Here is an 18496-nt window from a genome sequence, read left to right as displayed (position 1 = left end):
CAGCGCTCCGGTGATGTGGGTGTGTCTGCTGTCTTCACGGCCCTTGAGCGACATCTAGCGGTTTAGCTGCAGCGTTGCCTCTATCCACTTTGCCGCAGTTCACTTGTTCTGAACACTTGGATACACAAATCTCACACTAGAGATAAAGCACGTTTACTATTAGTCACTTTTATTTATTCATTTGTTTATTTTTTTCATTTATTTCTTTATTTTCTTAAACATAAAATTGTTAAAACAGCAGTCAAAGAGAGGGCATTAGTATCACAGCCAGTCAAGTCAGCTATGTTTATGAGTCCATCTGAGACGTTCTCTGTTCTCCTTGTTTCAGTCCTATCCATAGTCCTGCCAGTCTCCCCAGTCTTTGAGCACTTGGCAACTACACAACATTTGCCAGTCTTTTTTTAGCACAATGTTGCAACTTTTTCTTTTGTACATCAGTTCTCAGACTAGGAGTTCATGCAGATGAATGTGTTGGCTATGCATAATCATCTTGATTGGAAGAACTGTCTGATTAGAGTGAAATAAACTGTTGTTTTTTTTAAGCATTACATTAAATGCATTTGAGCTATGATTTGGTGAGTGGAAAACCGCCGCTGATTAATTTAAAACATCAAAGATTGATGGATCTCACCGAACCAATTGCAAATCGTATGTTTTTAAAGTTCCTTATGTGCTGCTTGGGGCATTAGGTAAGTAGAGCACAGAAAATTCATCATATTCTACACCATCAACAAATTGCCAATTACACAAAACTACACCAAATTTGAAATACAGTAATTCACATGATTGTCATAACCTTGAGGTACATTTGCTTACAATGTCATAACTAAACTCTCACCTTTAAGCAGGTTTTCATTTTAGCAAAGTTGCACCTTTAGCCCTGATTGATGTTGAAATACACACTCAAAAATTTAAATAACTTACTCCACAGTCCAGTATTAAACAGTGGGTAAACCACGGTTGTAAAAAGTGTCACTAAACTTGCTCTAAACACTAGGGAGACTGGAGGTCTATTCATGTAAACAAGTTTGTCTGTAGTGCTAAGCTAATCCAGGATGTAAACAAATGCTTAAGTCGTCAGGTAGGAGCTAGTGCACAGGGCTACTGACAGGATTGGATCAGGGCCTACAAACCAACATAATCATCAATACACAGGAGAGGCCTCTCATCCCAGTAGCACAGAGAGCCCACATAATGCTTTTAGACACTGAGGGTCTGAATCATAGGTCCAACAGTTTCTTATTTTCCTTTTAAAAAAGAATGACACAGGCATGGACATTTACAATAAGCACTGAACAGAAAGAAAACGACTTCTGTTGGCCTACTCCAATTTTGAGTGAGTGGCCATTACTGTGATTCTTTTTTTTTTTCCCATTGCAAAACATTCTTTGTACGAACAGAATCGACATCTCAACAAAAAGTTTCTCAGATGCACAAGTATGTCAAATTTCAAGTTCTGTATGTCCTGTTTTAATCCTGACTCTTCCACGCTGGAGAGTTCAGCCGGCTGTGCCGAAGCGTCTCATATTAATCCGTTTTGTATTGTTTTTTTTTTAATCAGCTCTCCTCTACCTCCATGCTCGGTGTTTATTGGTAAAAGCAGAATGAATCACAGGATGGTCACATAGAGGTGTCATGTGACTGGTTGAGATGAGCAAACTCTTGTCCAAGATGACAATATCATTGTTTTTTTTTTAAGCTTGAACATGATGCATTGTGGTTCCATAGTTCAGACCCCTCTCATCCACATCTAGCTGTCCAGGTGCAGTCCTCTCCACCCACAGATGAGGAATCAGGGGTGTGTGGAGCAGAACGGCGTGGAGAGCCTGTGTTTTTCTTTATAGCGTGGAAGAAACAATGAGACCGAAGAGAAAAAGAGGGAGTCCATCCATCCATCTTCTTTCATTCCACCCCTCCATGCCCAAACCCCAGGGGGCAGCTGTGGCTGATCATTGAGCGAGAGGAGAGAGGAGGGGCGGGTCCAGCTGATCAGGGATCAGTGGCAATCAGTCTATGTAGTGATCAGTGATCAGGAGCAGTGAGTGGGTCCAGCCCCTCCTCTCCCCTTCACCTACCCAAGTCCCCCACCCCATACCCGATTTCAGCCCCAATCAGAGCAGCAGGACCTGTAGACAGAGGTGGCCCCCCCTGGCCCTCCACTGTCAGAGGATGATGCAGCAGCGGCACAGACGCTGGCCACCTCCATGTACAGAGGGAGGGGGTGTCACAGGGGCAAAGTAGGCGTGGACCTTAATCTCTGGAAGGTGGGCCTGTGTGAGGATAAGGTGTGTTAATACAAGTATGTAAATAGTTAAAGCACACAAAAAACAACATTACAGGTATTTTCTTCTGTCCTTTAAAGACCAGTTTGATGTTCAGAAAGTACATTTTTTGAGTACTTCAGGAACTCAAAAGATTGTATACTGCAGGAATACCGCATTTGTTTATTTGTTTCCAGGCAATATGTGATGTGATGTCATGACTTTGTCCCATCCTGTTATTTTTTTTTAAGCCATTTTAGTGTGTTATGGTGTTAGTTTTCAACACCATAACACACTAAACACATTAGGTCTTTTAAGTCTATTGGGGTTCAGTGCTCAGGCTTTAGGATGGAGATTGGGATCGGACCATAGTTACCTTACAGTCTGGAGGCTAACAGTAAATTCTCCAGGAAGACAGCAAAAAAACTTGTGCACCTAATTTCAAAATACACTTTAAACATATTTAACAAACATGTGGTGATATATTATTAGTGATTCTTAGAGGTTCTGTAGTGGAGACTCTGACAAAACCAGCCATGCTGTATTTCCCATTCATTTCTGTCTTCATGCAGAGCTACCGGTATGCTAACCAGCTGCTGGTCATAACCTGTTATGTAGCAAATACAATTGGGACGTTGCATAAACTGTAAATAAAATGTGACTGAGTTTAAAAAGAGCATCCCAGATTGTCCAACAACATACGTTCAGAGTCCAAATTGACAACTTCTCTTTCAGGGAAACGGCTCCCTTATTTCAGCAAGACAATACCAAACCACATTCTGGCCGATCACAAGTTCAGCAGCATAGCTCTGAAGTAAAAGAGTTCAAGTGATAAACGGGCCACCCTGCAGTCCTGACTTGCCAACCATTGAATAATTGTGGGAGCAAATAAAGCTTAAAACAAGACAAAGGAGATGCTGAACTGTTGAACCCCTGAACTCCTACATCAAGCAAGAATGGGAAAACAGACACTTTCAAAATTGAAGAAATGAATCTCCTCAGTTTCCAGAACGCTTACAGTGCTGAGCGACCCTGTCCCAACTTTTAACAACAAGTGGCTGACATCCAATTCAAATTAGTATATCATTTACCACCAAAAAAAAGTTTCTCAATTTCAACATTTGATATGTCTTGGCTATTTTCAAATAAATATCATTTTTTTATCATTCTGTTTTTATTTACGTATTACACAACTTCCCAGCTTTTTAGAACCTGGGGTTGTACATATGAATACAAGTATGGATGTCCTCAAGAAACAAGTGAAGTTCCAAGGTATATAACAACAGTATTATATATATATTTATATAACATTATGGAAGAGGATTAAAACACATTCCTGTTAGTATTCCAAACAAGACCAATTCTAAGCTATAAAAAAAGTAATCTCCTTTTGATTTCCACTGACCCTTATACGCTTGATACCCGCCCTGGTGACTTGCTGACAGTCGTAGAGCTCAATGCGCTCCAGGCGATGGCAGCTCTTCAGGTGTTCCAGGGTCACATCAGTAATGAGGGGGCAGTTGTCCAGCTCCACCACAGTGAGGCGCTCTTGTCCACAGGTGCTGCTGCTCAGAGCTCTGATGCCATCGTCTGTGATCAGCTCGCAGTGGGACAAAGACTGCAGAGGACACACAGAAAGATGGATTCATGCTTCACACACATTCACGAAGGCAGGAGAAAGAACCATTGATAATAGCAGAACTGTAAATGTTTACCAGGGCTTGCAGGCGCGGGCAGTGGATAGACAGCTGAACCAGGGTGTTATCCGTCACCTGAGGAGGGGACCAGATTGATTTTTAGTCTCACATCTCATGTATAATTCATAGTTTTTAGAAGCATGTGTTGTATGTTTGAGTTGACTTTGTATCCTGCAATAGCTTTTTAGTTAAGTTTATTAGTCCTTTTTGGCAGAGGACATGCACAACACAACTGTTAAGCCAGAGCTCATTAAAACAAGTGCTCTCTTCTTTTACTTCCTCATCTACCCACAATTCCCAGAATAATGCATGTCTCTCTCCAAAGTGTCACTCTCTAACCCAGATGAGTAAAGCAAAGACTTCTTCCAGATTTAACATCAATATATAACGAGTTAACTGCCAATTGCCTTACCAAAATACATTCTTCTAGGTCCATTTTTTCAAGCTCATGACAATTCTGTGAAGAAAATAAAGAAATCATTCAAATTTAGAAATATTGAACGTGACCCAACATAAGAGAACAAGAAGAAGAGACAGAAACTCACCCTGGCGAGCACAGTGAAGCCAGCGTCTGTAACATGGGAGCATCGTGCAGCTTCAAGGATCCTGAGAGCACACAAACACACAAAAAACACCCTGTGAAGACCCGGCTTGGGTTGTTTAGTTAAAGAATGGTATGCTACCAAGGTTCATCGAAACCCTTAGACAGCAGTCGGATTTGAAAAGGGGTTATATACATTTTAATGTTTTTTTTTGTGTCGAATCATCAAAGTCAGATCAAAATCCATCCGTTCAATAAAAATCTGTTATTTCAAATTTTTAGTCAGAGGGGGACGTTGCACTTTTGTCCTTTCAATGGGAAAACACATTTTTAGTTAATTTGTATTTAGAACAAGGAAGAGAGATCCCATCACAAGAAATCACTGGAGACTCACTGAAGCATTTTAATTCCAGGTGTGAACTTCCTTACTCACAGCTGTCCACTTGTGATTGGATCATCCAGGGCGCATGTTTAAATCAGGTGTGAACAGGTGCTTATAATTGTTTTTTGGGATAATACAGCAAACTGTTGATTAAATTGTTGTGAAAGAATGTCTGTGTGTGTTTTTTTCTCACTTCAGTCGAGGACAGTTGAGTCCCATCGCAGTGAGGGAGGCATCAGTGATGTTGCTGCAGCCAGACACACAAAGGATCTGTAGCTTGTGGCAACCTCGGCACAGGCTGACCAGGCCTTCATCCGTTATCTGCTGGAGGGAAAAAGACAGAAATCACAAAAAACTACAGAGGCAAACAGACACATCCCTCATGCATTATTGTCCGTCTCCCTCTCCCCCCTGAATCCCACAAATAAATGTTTGTCTTACTGTGCAAGACTGCATGTTGATGGTGGTGAGTTCTGGGCAGTGCTTCTGAAGGTGTTTCAGTGCGCCGTCTTCCAGCTGGGTAAGAATAAAATATATGAAATATTAATAAACAAACACCTGGATCAATTATTTATGTATGTCAACTTTGTTTTTTTTCCAAATGAATTAAATCAAGTCACATGCCAAACCTGACTCCAAAAAGATGAGTCATGGGGGCCGAACGGTATTTTTTTTCCAAGCAAGAAAAGTAGACAAAACTTTGGTTAAAAAAAAAAAAAAAACACAACAAGCTGAGTACACAGCCTGAAGAAAATATTGGCTCCACAGACGCAGAAGAAAACAGAAATGCCAGCCCAAGACAAACCTCTACATCAACAAAAACCCAAACCGATGAGATTAAAAAAAATAACCCACAGGTTGGAAAATCTACACTGTAAAGAGCAGCAAACAGGAAAAGGGGAAAGTGGGAAAGAAATTGGTTTCTGGGGTATATCGGATTATTTTCTTCCATTTAAAAAAACAACAGCAATACATTTAAAGGTAATTGTTAGAGTTGTTGTGAACATTTTTTCACAGCTACTGCATATTGAGAAGCCCCAAAGTAACGTGTTCACAGTGACCTGTGAAGGGTGATCTCTGACAGCATGTATCACAACGTCTTAATAAACAAATGAAGTAATTGTATTTATATAGTACCTCTAAAAACACAGATGTACAAAGCTTTGGAGTTACAAGCAAAACGTTCTAACAAAGCACAAGAATACAAACACAAAAGAACCTAACAAACAAAAAACCTGAGCAACATCATTTTATTATGATATTATCTTTGTAGGTAATATAACAAAGAGTTATTATTTACCTGCTTTAGTATAGTGTCTTGAGATAAAAATGGCTTTGAATTGGCGCCATGCAAATAAAGATTGATTGATTGATTGATAATTAACTCAACCATCATATGAACTGAAACCAGGAGAACCAAAGATGTAAGACGATGTAAGCGATTTAAGAGATAAAATAATAGTTATTAATAACCCTTTGACATGCGACTTGAAAAGGTGAAATGCGTTCAACCAATCCAGCATGTGTGAGTATTTTATATATAATCTTTGTCTTAAATTGAGGTTTCTTATGTTTTAAAATACAAATACAGAAGGCCTCAAGCACTCACTGTGAGAAAAAGAAAAATCTTGCCTTTGTGTGTTGTGAGTGGGCTTGTGTGTTTGCGTTCTGATCACCGTACCTGTGTGCAGCCTCTGAGGAACAGTGCTCGTAAGCCATTGCAGCCTCTAGCCAGAGCCTCGATTCCGTCGCGTGTGATCTGGTCACACCATGACAGGTTCAACATCTCCAGCATTCTGCAGCCATCGCTGAGAGAGCGCACACGTAACGCAGAGAAGAAGAGAAACACATGAACAGTGAACATGACGGCCCAATAGAGCCATGTAGTACATTACAATACTTCCATTACAAAAGGGCCCCATGTATCATATTTTAAATGCCTGCCAATATCATCACTTTTTTTTAACTAGGGCATAATATACAGAAAACAATCCTCTGACTATGTGTACAGGTATTACCTTCTTCACTGAAAACAACAAGATGAGGTGGCCGATATCAGAATAATATAGACGTTTTTGATATGTGTTTATGTTTATTCTTATCTGCATGAATACTGTTTTTTTTTTGAGGGAACATATAAAGCAAAAAAACAATGCTTTGGCCTTGTTTGCATCACTCCCTTCACAAAAGGCCCAATATAAGTTTGCCAATATTGGAGATCAAAGGCCTATTGGTGTCTGCAGATATGTTTTTCGATATGCACCCCTACTACAACTTTCTGTACAGAACATATCACACAGAAAACAATCATCATCACTACTACTTGTGTCAGAGTCGAGAAGACAATGCTTGGCGTTAGAACTGGTTGATAATGTTAAATAATGTTACAGTATCTTTTATAAAGTGATCAACTTAAAAGAGGTGATTGGATTTCAGCAGAAAAAGAAATCACTCTTTTGGCAGCACTCCTCCAATATAACTATAGTCTCAAAAATACCTTATGTCTACTAAAGAGTTCAGTAACACAACACAGTGTGCATAATGGAGAGAACGTGCGAGGAATGAAGAATGACTCTCTTTAAGGGTCTTTATATCGATGGTGTGGCAGCTACCTGAGGGCTTTGAGGGAGTGGTTGCTGATCGACACACAGGACGTGAGATCAAGCTGTTTGAGTTTGGCGCAAAACTTGCTGAGGCTGAGGCAGGTGCTGTCGGTGATCTTGGTGCAGCCGTTCAGGTTCAACACTTCGATGTTCCTGCAGTTCTGAGCAAACGTCCTGGGAAACAGTGGAACAGTAAAGAGGGAGAACGGGGAATTACTCTGGAGTTGCTTCAGTGAATAAATAAGTAGTCAGATGCTCAGGAGCCAATTAACAGAGTCATCTACACACCCTTGGGAGGTTGTTGTGAAGCTACAGTACATTTTTTTATTATTAACTTGAGATAAGAGCTTGTGCTTCTTAAACCAAGTGCTTATAGAATGCATTCTTCAAGCTAGATCATGTTAATGAGAAGATGAAGAGGAGCACTGCTTCCATTTTTGGCTTTGTGTGTTTGTGGACAGAGTAAAAGTGCTACTGAAACGTTTTTAGCACAGACTCCCCTGGGAGTGAAGAGACAAAAGCTGCTTAAACTTGAAACATAATCACTTCAGTAAATAATAAAACCAACAAGAGAATGACTTTAGGGGAAAAAGTCAAAGCAGAAGAATCGGACTCAAGAGACATTCTCACTTCATGGAGGCATCTCCCACGCTCAGGCAGCCCCGGAGGCTCAGCTGCCTCAGGAAGCCTCCACATCGCTTGGAAATGTTCTCCACCACTCGGCCCTGAGAGATGCAGGGACAGAGAGTAAGAGAGAGAGTGATATGACTTGGGCCACCACGGAGGACAGAGGATCAGCTGTGACGTCACAGTTGGCGCCAAAGCCCAGTGACCTAACGCTAAGCCTCGGGCTGGATAATGCTACTCAACAAGTACACGCATGCAGCACATATAGGCAAGCACACACACACACACACACAACACACACACACACACACACACACACACACACACACACACACACACACAACACACACACACACAACACACACACACAACACACACACACACACACACACACACACACATTCTCTCTCTCATAAACACACCACTTACCTCTATGTCTGTCTGAAAATTGAACAAGTCAATCTTTTGCCAGTTACTGCCATCTAGAGCCAGGACGTTCCACGCCTAAAAGAGTCAAGTCAAGTTAACATTTAAAAGCAGAAAGCCAGAGAAACGAGATACAATAATGCTAAGCTTCGGGCAAAAACATTCAAGAGTGGGAGCAGATCTCATTTGGAGTGCTAAGCTGTTCCACAGGTTTGGGGCAGCTACCACCCAGAAGCAGCTGGTTGGTAAACCTTAGTGCTCTGGCTGGAGTGGGAACATGGACCGGTTCACTTCAGCAAGGCGTTGCCTACCCAATAACTTCTAAACTAAAGTTTAAAACAACATTTTTAAATATATCCTGTAGCAGACAGGGAGCCACTGGAGGGAAAGCAGCACAGTGGCAACGAGGCCTGTTAGGAGGTGATCAGAAAAAATTGATTTATGTAAAAATTGAGATTCTTGTCCTCTGAGATTTTAAAGAGATTCATAACTGCCCCAAAAATTTGGCCAATCAGTCACTCCCTGGTAAGTGCTAAGGCTAGCTCTCTAACTCAGTAGAATGCGAAATGGAGCCACAATAAATTCAACCAGTCTCACAGATGACTGAAGCAGATCCTGAAGTATGAAGATCCATGGATCCAGAGTAATTTTGAATCGAAAATAGATTCTGAATTGAAGTGTGACCCCAAGAATTGCAAATCGAAATCGCATCGTGAGACACCCAAAGACACACTTTTTAGTATGGCTCTTTGTAGGTATAAACTATGGCAACTTCCTGTTTCTTTGCTCAGGGGGGGGGCAGGTGCACCAGCTGCATTTTCACTTCATAAGGCAGTCTGGAAGCTCTTTTGTAAGGACTGGCTTCTTTTCTCTGGGTGATGTTATTATAAACTGGAAAACTTTGAAGTATGGGACTGCTTGGCTCTTGAAGACTTAACTTTGAGCTCTAGGACATTGTAATGTGTATTATTCACAAATATTTGATGAAAAACGTTGTTATTCTATTACCTGTATTGGTATCAGCCACCGATACAGCCTAAAATTCAGTGTGGAGTATGCCAGAGAATGCACCAACCTGATACTACAACCAATTAGACCCAAACATTCAACTAGTTTTAGGGTCAGTGTATTTGTGAAGATAACATACAACAGCGTGGTTGGCAGGGTACCCAGCAGGGTAGGGTACCCAGTCTTGCCATTACACCAGTCTAGGTACCAAAGTCTGTGTCAGGAAGAAAATAAAAATGTACTGGAACGTCCCTTCTGATAATTAAGGTAGGCACAAAACTTTCCAATGACTCATCAGAAACATGTTAATGGTCAACAAATATGTATCATACAGTAGAGATAATTGTGCTACATGTTCTTTAATCTTCACATCCACAGAAAATATAACATTTTTTTCTAAATGTATTGGAGGTGTTTAAAGAGAAGCAGCGGCGCAGGTCTTTATTCACAGTCAACCTGCTGAGCTCTGGTTATTATTCACAGTAAGCTCATTCATAAATGCCTTTTAAGCTGCAATGCTCTATGGCTTAAGAGCAGCCCCCTCTCCACATAACCACCAGATGGCACTATATTATAGCCATTTCTAGAGAATTCAGTAATGGTATTCCTTTAACTATACAGTGGTTTTGGAGACATTCATGCTTTCTCTGAAAACAGTGAGTGTGTTAGCATACAGTGGGCGGTTTGGAGGTGTAGAGAGAAAAATGCTTACCTTGGATACTTGGGCACACCTACAGAGTGTAACCACATCCAGATAGGAGAATATTCTACAAAGGGAGACAACAGAAAAACAAGAGGGTTGTTTGAGTTGATCTCTCAACAGCTATGCTCTGCTGTGATTTAATATGCTTGGTGTGATTTAATGTCCTTAAAAAACAGAACAATCCCCTATGTTTGGTAAGCAGAAGAGCCCCACACACAGCGAGTGTTTAAAGCTATGGGCCCGATCAGCCACAAAGGGCTGCATGCAGCAGGCTACTGGGTCAGCTCAATCCATTAATCTGCCAATGAGTAATCTCTGGCGCTCAGACAGGCAAGGCCACAGTCAGCATGGGACAGACATACATACATTTACAGAGGGACACACATAGAAAAAACAAAACATGGACTACTTGTGAACAAACGGCCTGTTACTGCCTTAAAGGGCAGATCTATAGAAAACCTGAGGTATTCAGAGAATTGTCACAGTGCCAAAGCTTTGAGTGCAGCTGGGGTCTGAATGTCCTTTTAACCCTAGGAAACAGGAGCCAGCCATTGTTTCCTTCATATAGCTGCTGGACAAAGGCTGTGTGTTGTGTTGTGCGTTAGGCCAGGGCATGTTGGGACATATCCATACTGGAGTCTCAAGACAGAGAGTACATGTATACAATCAACCAAGCAACACATACACACACACACACACACACACACACACACACACACACACACACACACACACACTCACACACACAAGACCTTGAGGTGATCCCAGGCCACCAGAGAAGCAGACCAATCAAGCAGGCACTCATTGATCCCCCCTTCTAATAACTGGTTAATGGCTGTGGCGCTGAACATTGATTGGCTGTCTGTTTTAATCAAATACAATCTGACTTTCCATTATGTGTGAGCGAGAGGCCTTTTAACCAATCACAGAAGAATTCTGTTAATCACACTCACACGGAAGCAATCTGCCAATCTGATTTGTTGAGCCCAGCTCTTTTGAGTCTTGTTAACTTCTTTGACACCTGCACTTCATAAATGCATAATAGTAAAAAAAAAAAGAAAAAAAGGCTCAAGTAAAGACAGACTGTTTAAATGTAACTACAGCTGTATCACTGACATGAACATCAGAAAGGGGAGGCTATGATATAACAGAGCCATATTCAGAGCATGAGTATGCTTTTCACTTTAGTTCTCACAAGATGCTCGGATGCTGCCTCCAAACACTGGCAGGGAAGAAAACGAGTTTAGCAGCCTCAGATTTATCCGTCAAGCCCTGCCGCTGTATGCCCATTCTTTCTACCACGGTGCGTAATTGGATTTTAATGGAACACTGTTTGTTGACAAAATGTTCACCTGGCCCTTCAAGCATAGCTACATGAGAGAGAGTGGAGCCTTCACAAGGAGTTCATGACTAGTTGCCATAGTAACTCCAGTTAGACGTGTATCTTGGTGGTGGTAGGGAGGGTGCTGAGTCAGTGCTTCTGGGTAAGGAGACCCTGAACACCACTGAACTCTCTCTGAGGCTCGTCAGCCTGTCAGACTAGCTTCTTCTAAATCACAGTGGATAACTGTGCTGCACTGGCCTAATTAACAGCTGTTGTTGATGCAGCACCTGAGAGGCAAAAAACACAAAAACCAGCCAGGTACCCAGGCTTCCTCAGTAATACATGCCACATCATATGTTTATGAGATTACTTGTTAATCATGTTACTAGTAAAGGAAATATAGATCATTAGGTCAGGGACAAGAGATGTAAATTAGCCTTTTGGCTAACTCTGGCATATTTACAGAAATGTTTATTAATATGCAATGTCCCTGTAAAATTACAAAATAAATACAATAAAAATAAGTATTCCTATGGCAACATACATGTCAATACACTGCACATGTATGATCTACTGTTATGGCCAAGAATCTTAAAAAGTAAAGTCTTAAATGTATTTAAGAGTTCTAAATAGTTTGACCAACTAGTGATATTTTCCTCTTTTTCTTGTCTTTTTTTTAAATAACCTAAATTGAGTTTAAAACAAACATCTTTATTTCAATATCTATAGGACTTGAGCTGTCAGTTGAAAAATGCTAATTTATTGACAAAAAACGTCATTTATTTATTTGAAAAACTAATCTCCATATAACACTTGCAAATGGTTGAAGCCTTTATTTCTTTGGAAACACTTTTAATGACTAAACCGGTAAAATTGTCCCAAATATTTTAGAGACAAATCAGAGGAGTGTCTTAATTTGAGTGTTAGAACATTAATTACTTCTTTTTTTAAATCAGGTTTATCCTCTTAACATCAGATATTTGTATAATTCTTTTGGGGGAATATCTGATTGACATTCTAGATATAAATATAGTGTAATTTTTGTCTATATATGATTTTGGCATTCAGAATGTCTTCTTTCACAGATTTATACCTACATTATACAAATGCACCTGGAACAACATAATGTCCCTGGCTGTGTACCATGGTAACAGGGCATAACAAAATTAGAAATGCATAAAAAGCTTCTGTCAACCCACTTTCCATGCTTTAAAAACAAGATTTACTGCCATAACAACAAGTCCTCCTCATGGCTGAGACATGTGACAGTAGGTCATGTGTGGTAGCTCTTGGGTGTGGGGGTACCTATGAAAGTGAAAGTAGTGCTGGTGATAACGGGTGTACTGGTGGTCTCTGTCAAGCACAGCTGGAGCAGCAGCAGAGCACAGCACTGCGGAATTCCCCACTAGCTAAGACAAGCTATTTATAACACACACACACACACACACACACACACACACACACACACACACACACACACACACACACACACACACACACACACACACACACACACACACACACACACACACACACACACACACACACACACACACACACACACACACACACACACACACACACACACACACACACACACACAGTGTGCATAGGCCCAGCAGCATTTCACACACACAAACCCACACAAACAAACAGTGCACCTAATGTGTTTGCAGAGCTACATGCAGGTGCACACAAACACATAAGCACATGGAAACCAGAGGGGAAGGTGGACGCGTGTGATGTCAGATTTTTGGGTCATCTGGGACAAAATATTGGTCTGTAGGTCACACAGTAAACCAACACTCATTTCAGACTAGTGACCAACATACACCACAGAAAAACACAGACACCAACACAGTACACACACAACTAGTGACACAACAAACACACATTCCTACACATAAGTGTTCAAGGCTGCTTCTGATTATGAGTAACCATGACCTAAGTCCTCGTCCCTGGGTATAATGTGTAGCTGTGTGTGTGTGTGTGTGTGTGTGTGTGTGTGTGTGTGTGTGTGTGTGTGTGTGTGTGTGTGTGTGTGTGTGTGTGTGTGTGTGTGTGTGTGTGTGTGTGTGTGTGTGTGTGTTAATCTTACCTAAGAAGAAGCTCTTTGGGGAGCTTCTTATTAATGGGGGCTTCATCACTGTTTGAGAACACCTGCCAACACACATGATAAAAACAACAACAAAGAAACAGAGATTAAAACACAATATTAACATCATCTGGGATCTAAAACAGGCTTGGGGACATTCTTTTTTTTTGCCAACTCAAAATGTGTTAAGAGGACACGTTCAATTTTTTTTAACAAGGTAGTTGTAAAACAATTCTCCATATCCCAAATGTACATTAAATTCTTATTTACAGCTTTAATGGTTCCTTCAGTCCATATTGGCCTCTAAATGTTCCCTTCTACCCATGAGACATCTGGCAGAGTGCTATTGTTCAGTACATTAAAGTTTCCCGATAACTGAAAAGGACTTTTCCAAAATTTTCCGGTAAACAAAAGTTACTGCCCCCTGGCTCTCATATAATCACACAATATTTAGGCATATTTTTTTACTTTACAGTAGAGTCAAACCTCTGTCAATGGCTCACAGGTATTGGGGCTGCACCTTGAAAAACTGTCCTAAGTTTGTCTTCCTCTCTGGTGTTGGTAGTCAGGAACAATCATCTCCTTTAATGAAACTATAACCTTGAATTACCTTTCCAGTAACCAGCAAGAGAAAGAAGCTATCGCTTCCTTAAGCCAGGCTTATAAAACAAGCCAGAGCTACATTTGGTTTTCCACGTCCCCTCCTTACAAGCTTATAATTCTGTTAGCCTGGTCAGCTTGTTGGCATGCTTATCTCAATTAGTCTACTCGCTGGATGTCTGGCCATCTGCTGAGAGGGACACACACACAAGCACACACAAATACTCACACTCAAGCACACACAGGTGATTCAAGTCAGACCTTTCTGTGAGAGAGACAGAGGCAGAACATTCTAGATCAGGTGGGACGTATTCAGCCATGAATTTAAATTACAGCAAACACCCACATTCGCAGGGCCTATGCAGACATGCATCCTGCTAGTGATACGCATCGCAGCAACTGTATCTAATGAGGGGGACTCCCTGCTGTGTCATGGGCAAACACTGAAAATATGAAAGCACAAAGAAGAGCAAGGAAAAGGTACAGCAGGACAAAAGGTTGATTCTGGAAACATCTTGGCATCCACCTCGCTAGCTGAACAATGCAAGTCCCTCAAAGGAGAAAGCAATAAATTAAAGGGAAGATGGGGAAAGAGGAAAGAAAGGGAGAACATGAGGAAGAACAAACAAAGTACTGGTGCTGCAGTCAAGGTGAAAATGACGCCATGAAATAAGTATTACAATCAGAGAGTGACAGGAGAGGGAGGAAGTAAAGGCCACTTGAGAGGAAGTGGGGTTGAAACACAAAAGACAGGGAGGTGGTCCAGCCATGATCCGGCAAATAATTAACCAAGCTGGTTTGAATTTTAACCTCCATGCTCAGGAAACAAAGACAAAAAGGTTCCAAACACAGATCTGAAGCTTCATCCAGTAACAGCTTTGTGATATATAAACTGTTTCCATCAGTGGTTCCCACATAACCTGTATTGAATAACATGTTTTCCCAGCCTGCCCATAAGGCTTTGGTCCAACTACCTCTGAATAAGCACTTGAAAATAAAGCCTTTATCATTATCATGTGGCTGTCAGCTGCAGTTATATTTAGAGCTTTGTCAATTGAGTAAACTGGAAGTAAAACTGACCGTAACAGTACAATACTGACTGGGTACTGAATGTTAGGAAACGAACATGCCATGTCAACAAACGAGGCCTTCGGCACATTAAGGAAGTGTCTCTCTCCAAAGCCAGAGGTGGCTTAGGATTTAGGACTAAATTTAGACCTAATTCCAAACCACCTCTGTAACACATCACTCACCTTTGACCCCACTCAACAAACACTGTTGCACACAATCAAAGCAAAGCTAAGTTGGTTTTACACAACAAAGGCCAGGGGCAAATAATCCCCTCGCGGTGTTGTTTAAATAACCAAATGTAACATCATATGTTTACTGTAATTGTGTAGGGCAGATAGTCTGCTACTGTACACCTTTGTGGGACAGTTCTCTATTTTAGCGTTTTTAGACATCAAGCACTGGAAAGCACCAAACTAGCAAATACCTGAAATGAACTCTGACATGCATAATTCCCATAAGTCTAAAAACAAGAAGTGTTACCTTGAGTTCTGGAACTTTGCGGTAAAATATTATCACTATTACTTTTAGAGAACTGGTCAAATTATTAAAAAAATAAGTCATGATCTATAAGTATCAGCTTTATGACGACCTGCTTAATGTAATTGTAATGTTGATCAACCACAAAGGGCATTTGGCCTTCATACATTTTCATCGAAGAGTTCACCAGGTGGAATGGCATGAACAGTATGTGGTGTGTAATCTCAGCCACGGTTGTGACATTATGACAGCGAGGTTCAAAGCCATCTCTGGGTGCGCACACTTCACTAAAGTTATCACCTCGGTGTTCTGGTGCCCTCGTTCCCTGTGCCAGCAGAGCAGCATTCCCAAGCAGGGAGTTCCTCTCTACTGTCATACTCCTATTCCTAGACAGAGCATAACAGTGTTCAAATCTTCTTTTTTTTTTTCTTTTTTTTTTTTAACTTGCATAGATCCAGTTTAGAGTATAAAAATGACTACATTGAAACAAATAACTTGAAATAAAATATGGGGCACTTTTTGTGTTTCCTGGTCAGCAATACTTCAAGTTCATCATAAAGTATTATCTCAGGTGTTAGACTTACCCTCTATTACCCCCACTCTCAAGCTCATTCCCCACCACACAATGGTTTTCATCTACTTCTAAGAAGCTTACAGCTCTGTTGAGAAATCCTCCGACAAGGCAACAAACATCAGCGCCTTCTGTTCTCACTCACTCACTCACTCACTCACTCACTCACTCACTCTTAAGACAACTATGTTCAGGAGACATGGCAACCTTACAGCGTCTGCACACCTGACGCTGAAAGTCAAGTACCATCAAGTCAGACAAGAAAGAATCTCAACAATGTGTGCATGATATTCCAGAGAAACAATGCTCACACAGCTCAGGGGACCAGTTGAACCGGAGCTGATTTAGTGCTGGAACACAATTACAGAGAAAACGCTGACACAGCAAAACTTTATAATTATTATACCACTGGAATTTAGCATGGATTTGCACTCTGGGGCAATTTGTAGAAATGCATTCAGCTAAGCAGAGTTGAAAGTCATTATGAGATGTGATCTAGGTTACTCAAGTACAGGCCTACATTTTCCACCTGCTATTTCATACTCAGACTTTTCAACATAATATAAAGACTAAATATTCATAGCTTCAGTCACAGTTCCTTTGAAAATGGAGGCTTTACAAACAGGGCCCATCGCCATTACTCAAATATGATCTATCATAAAAGATTATACAACACAACAATATGCAAAGAAGAATTCATTTACAGCATCAAACACAACTACAGCATAATGAACAAGCAATAACCTGCAGTGATTAATTATAAAACTGAAAGGACTCTATTAAGGTTTACTTTTCCTATACTCTCTAAATCTCTACTAAAATGAAACTTGAGGACTCATTCTTGTAATGGAGGTTTTTTTTTGTTTTGCCTTTAGATATATCCACGTGTATTGAAGTTGAATTTCTTAATCATTATTCCACCCACTGCAGATGAGCACTGAACTCTAACACCTCAAAGAGGTGTGTGTTTACCACCTTCCTGCAACTCTGTCATGGAAATATAGAAAGATTATGAAAAGGAAACATGAAAACACATAGCCTGACAGATGCCACAGCTCTCAATGGCATCTGTCATTCACTGGTAACACAGGAGGTGACACTTGTTTTGTGGTGTTATCTGCCTAATTGAATGTTGCTACACTTTTTTTTGTCTAAATCTTCATCTGCAGCCCCAGACCCCCCCTCCCCCCACCCCCAACCACCCCCCAAAAAAGCCTGTAACCTCAGGCGACAGTGCCTGCCAGCCCAGCCAGTCTCGGCCCTGATGTATTGACTCTCCTCAGCCACAGCCCTCCTGTGTCCCGCAGTCCTGAGCTCCATGTTGTCGCTGACTACTGGTGCGGCAGGACAATAACAGGATTTTGGATTACCCTTGACCAACAAAACGCCTCGGATTCAGACTGCATGTAAAAATAAAAAAAATAAAAAAAGGGAACACGGTTGACCACACACACACAAACACACTTCGCTTATACAAGCCCACGACTCCCACGTCTACTTGAAACAAACAGTTTAACCGCTTGGTGGTCCACTCCCTCTGTCATACCTCGAACCGGCCCTTGGTGATACCGTTCATGTCTGCGGCGGCACCGTCCCCGTTTCACGAACACCGTTAATGTTGTTGTTTTTTTAACGCCGTTTTATTTTTTGGTCGGCCGGGGTGTAGTGAAGGAGCCGAGCTGGAGCTGGGTCCTCACACCCTCCTCCTCCCACCTCCCACCCCCAGCCGTCAGCGAGGCTCCTGAGTCCGGGTCAGCGAGGGCGGTGGTGGTGTCGGTCCGGAGCGGCCTGCGGTAACGTCAATGGTCGTTGTCTCGGAGACCGACGGCTCCCCAGCCCGTCTCATCGCAGGGCTACAAAAATAACAATAATAACATGGACGGTCTGTCAAGTGACTTCACTTCCGCCTCTCCCTTCATCGCTCCAGCCCCGTAGTCAGCTGGCCCCCCAAATACGACAAGTTTGCTCCCAACAGAACAAAAGAAACACGCGAAATTAGCTCCAATTTCACGTCTCACTTTCTACCCACCGCATCGGACACACGTATCAAGACTGACACGGACGTTTTTTTTTTCCCCCTTTACGTTTTCTGTTTACTTGCGGAGAAAGG

The 18496-nt window shown here is 41.5% G+C and overlaps 1 protein-coding gene and 1 long non-coding RNA gene across 5 annotated transcripts in view; one reads left to right on the top strand and one right to left on the bottom strand.

Moving 5' to 3' along the window:
- Positions 1–5209, top strand: part of LOC136177146 (uncharacterized) — a 23742-nt gene extending 18533 nt beyond the window's left edge. The window contains exons 3-4 of one of the 3 annotated variants that reach the window (XR_010664786.1): positions 4913–4989; positions 5080–5209. This is a non-coding gene — a long non-coding RNA (uncharacterized lncRNA). The remainder of the gene's footprint in view (positions 1–4912; positions 4990–5079) is intronic. The other 2 variants (XR_010664784.1, XR_010664785.1) reach the window with 2 other exon arrangements.
- fbxl2 (F-box and leucine-rich repeat protein 2) lies at positions 149–18496 on the bottom strand. Of its 2 annotated transcripts, none has more exons than XM_020634754.3 (14): positions 17933–18496; positions 13671–13732; positions 10258–10312; positions 8541–8615; positions 8115–8209; positions 7494–7658; positions 6563–6689; positions 5323–5397; positions 5075–5202; positions 4504–4564; positions 4371–4415; positions 3977–4033; positions 3667–3879; positions 149–2270 (listed from the first exon to the last, which is right to left on the bottom strand). In XM_020634754.3, the coding sequence occupies exons 1-14, from the start codon at positions 17960–17962 to the stop codon at positions 2163–2165; spliced, it is 1296 nt and encodes a 431-aa protein (XP_020490410.1). In that variant the 5' UTR covers positions 17963–18496; the 3' UTR covers positions 149–2162. The 2 variants fall into 2 exon arrangements, with proteins under 2 accessions (XP_020490410.1, XP_020490408.1); XM_020634752.3 differs by having other exon boundaries at positions 5075–5205; positions 17933–18495.

This window comes from Labrus bergylta, chromosome 19, assembly GCF_963930695.1.
Source record: "Labrus bergylta chromosome 19, fLabBer1.1, whole genome shotgun sequence".
Classification (NCBI taxonomy): domain Eukaryota; kingdom Metazoa; phylum Chordata; class Actinopteri; order Labriformes; family Labridae; genus Labrus; species Labrus bergylta.
The sequence above is the reverse complement of the archived record's forward strand: the minus strand, read 5'-3'. Positions and strand labels throughout refer to the sequence as shown.

Bases quoted from the DNA above. Each gene is read 5' to 3' on its own strand.
- fbxl2 (XM_020634752.3), bottom strand. From the start codon at position 17,962: ATGAACGGTATCACCAAGGGCCGGTTCGAG. The intron at 8,616-10,257 runs GTAAGCATTTTT...TGACTCTTTTAG, and splicing joins GGTGTGCCCAAGTATCCAAG to GCGTGGAACGTCCTGGCTCT. The intron at 8,210-8,540 runs GTAAGTGGTGTG...TGCATCTCTCAG, and splicing joins ATTTTCAGACAGACATAGAG to GGCCGAGTGGTGGAGAACAT.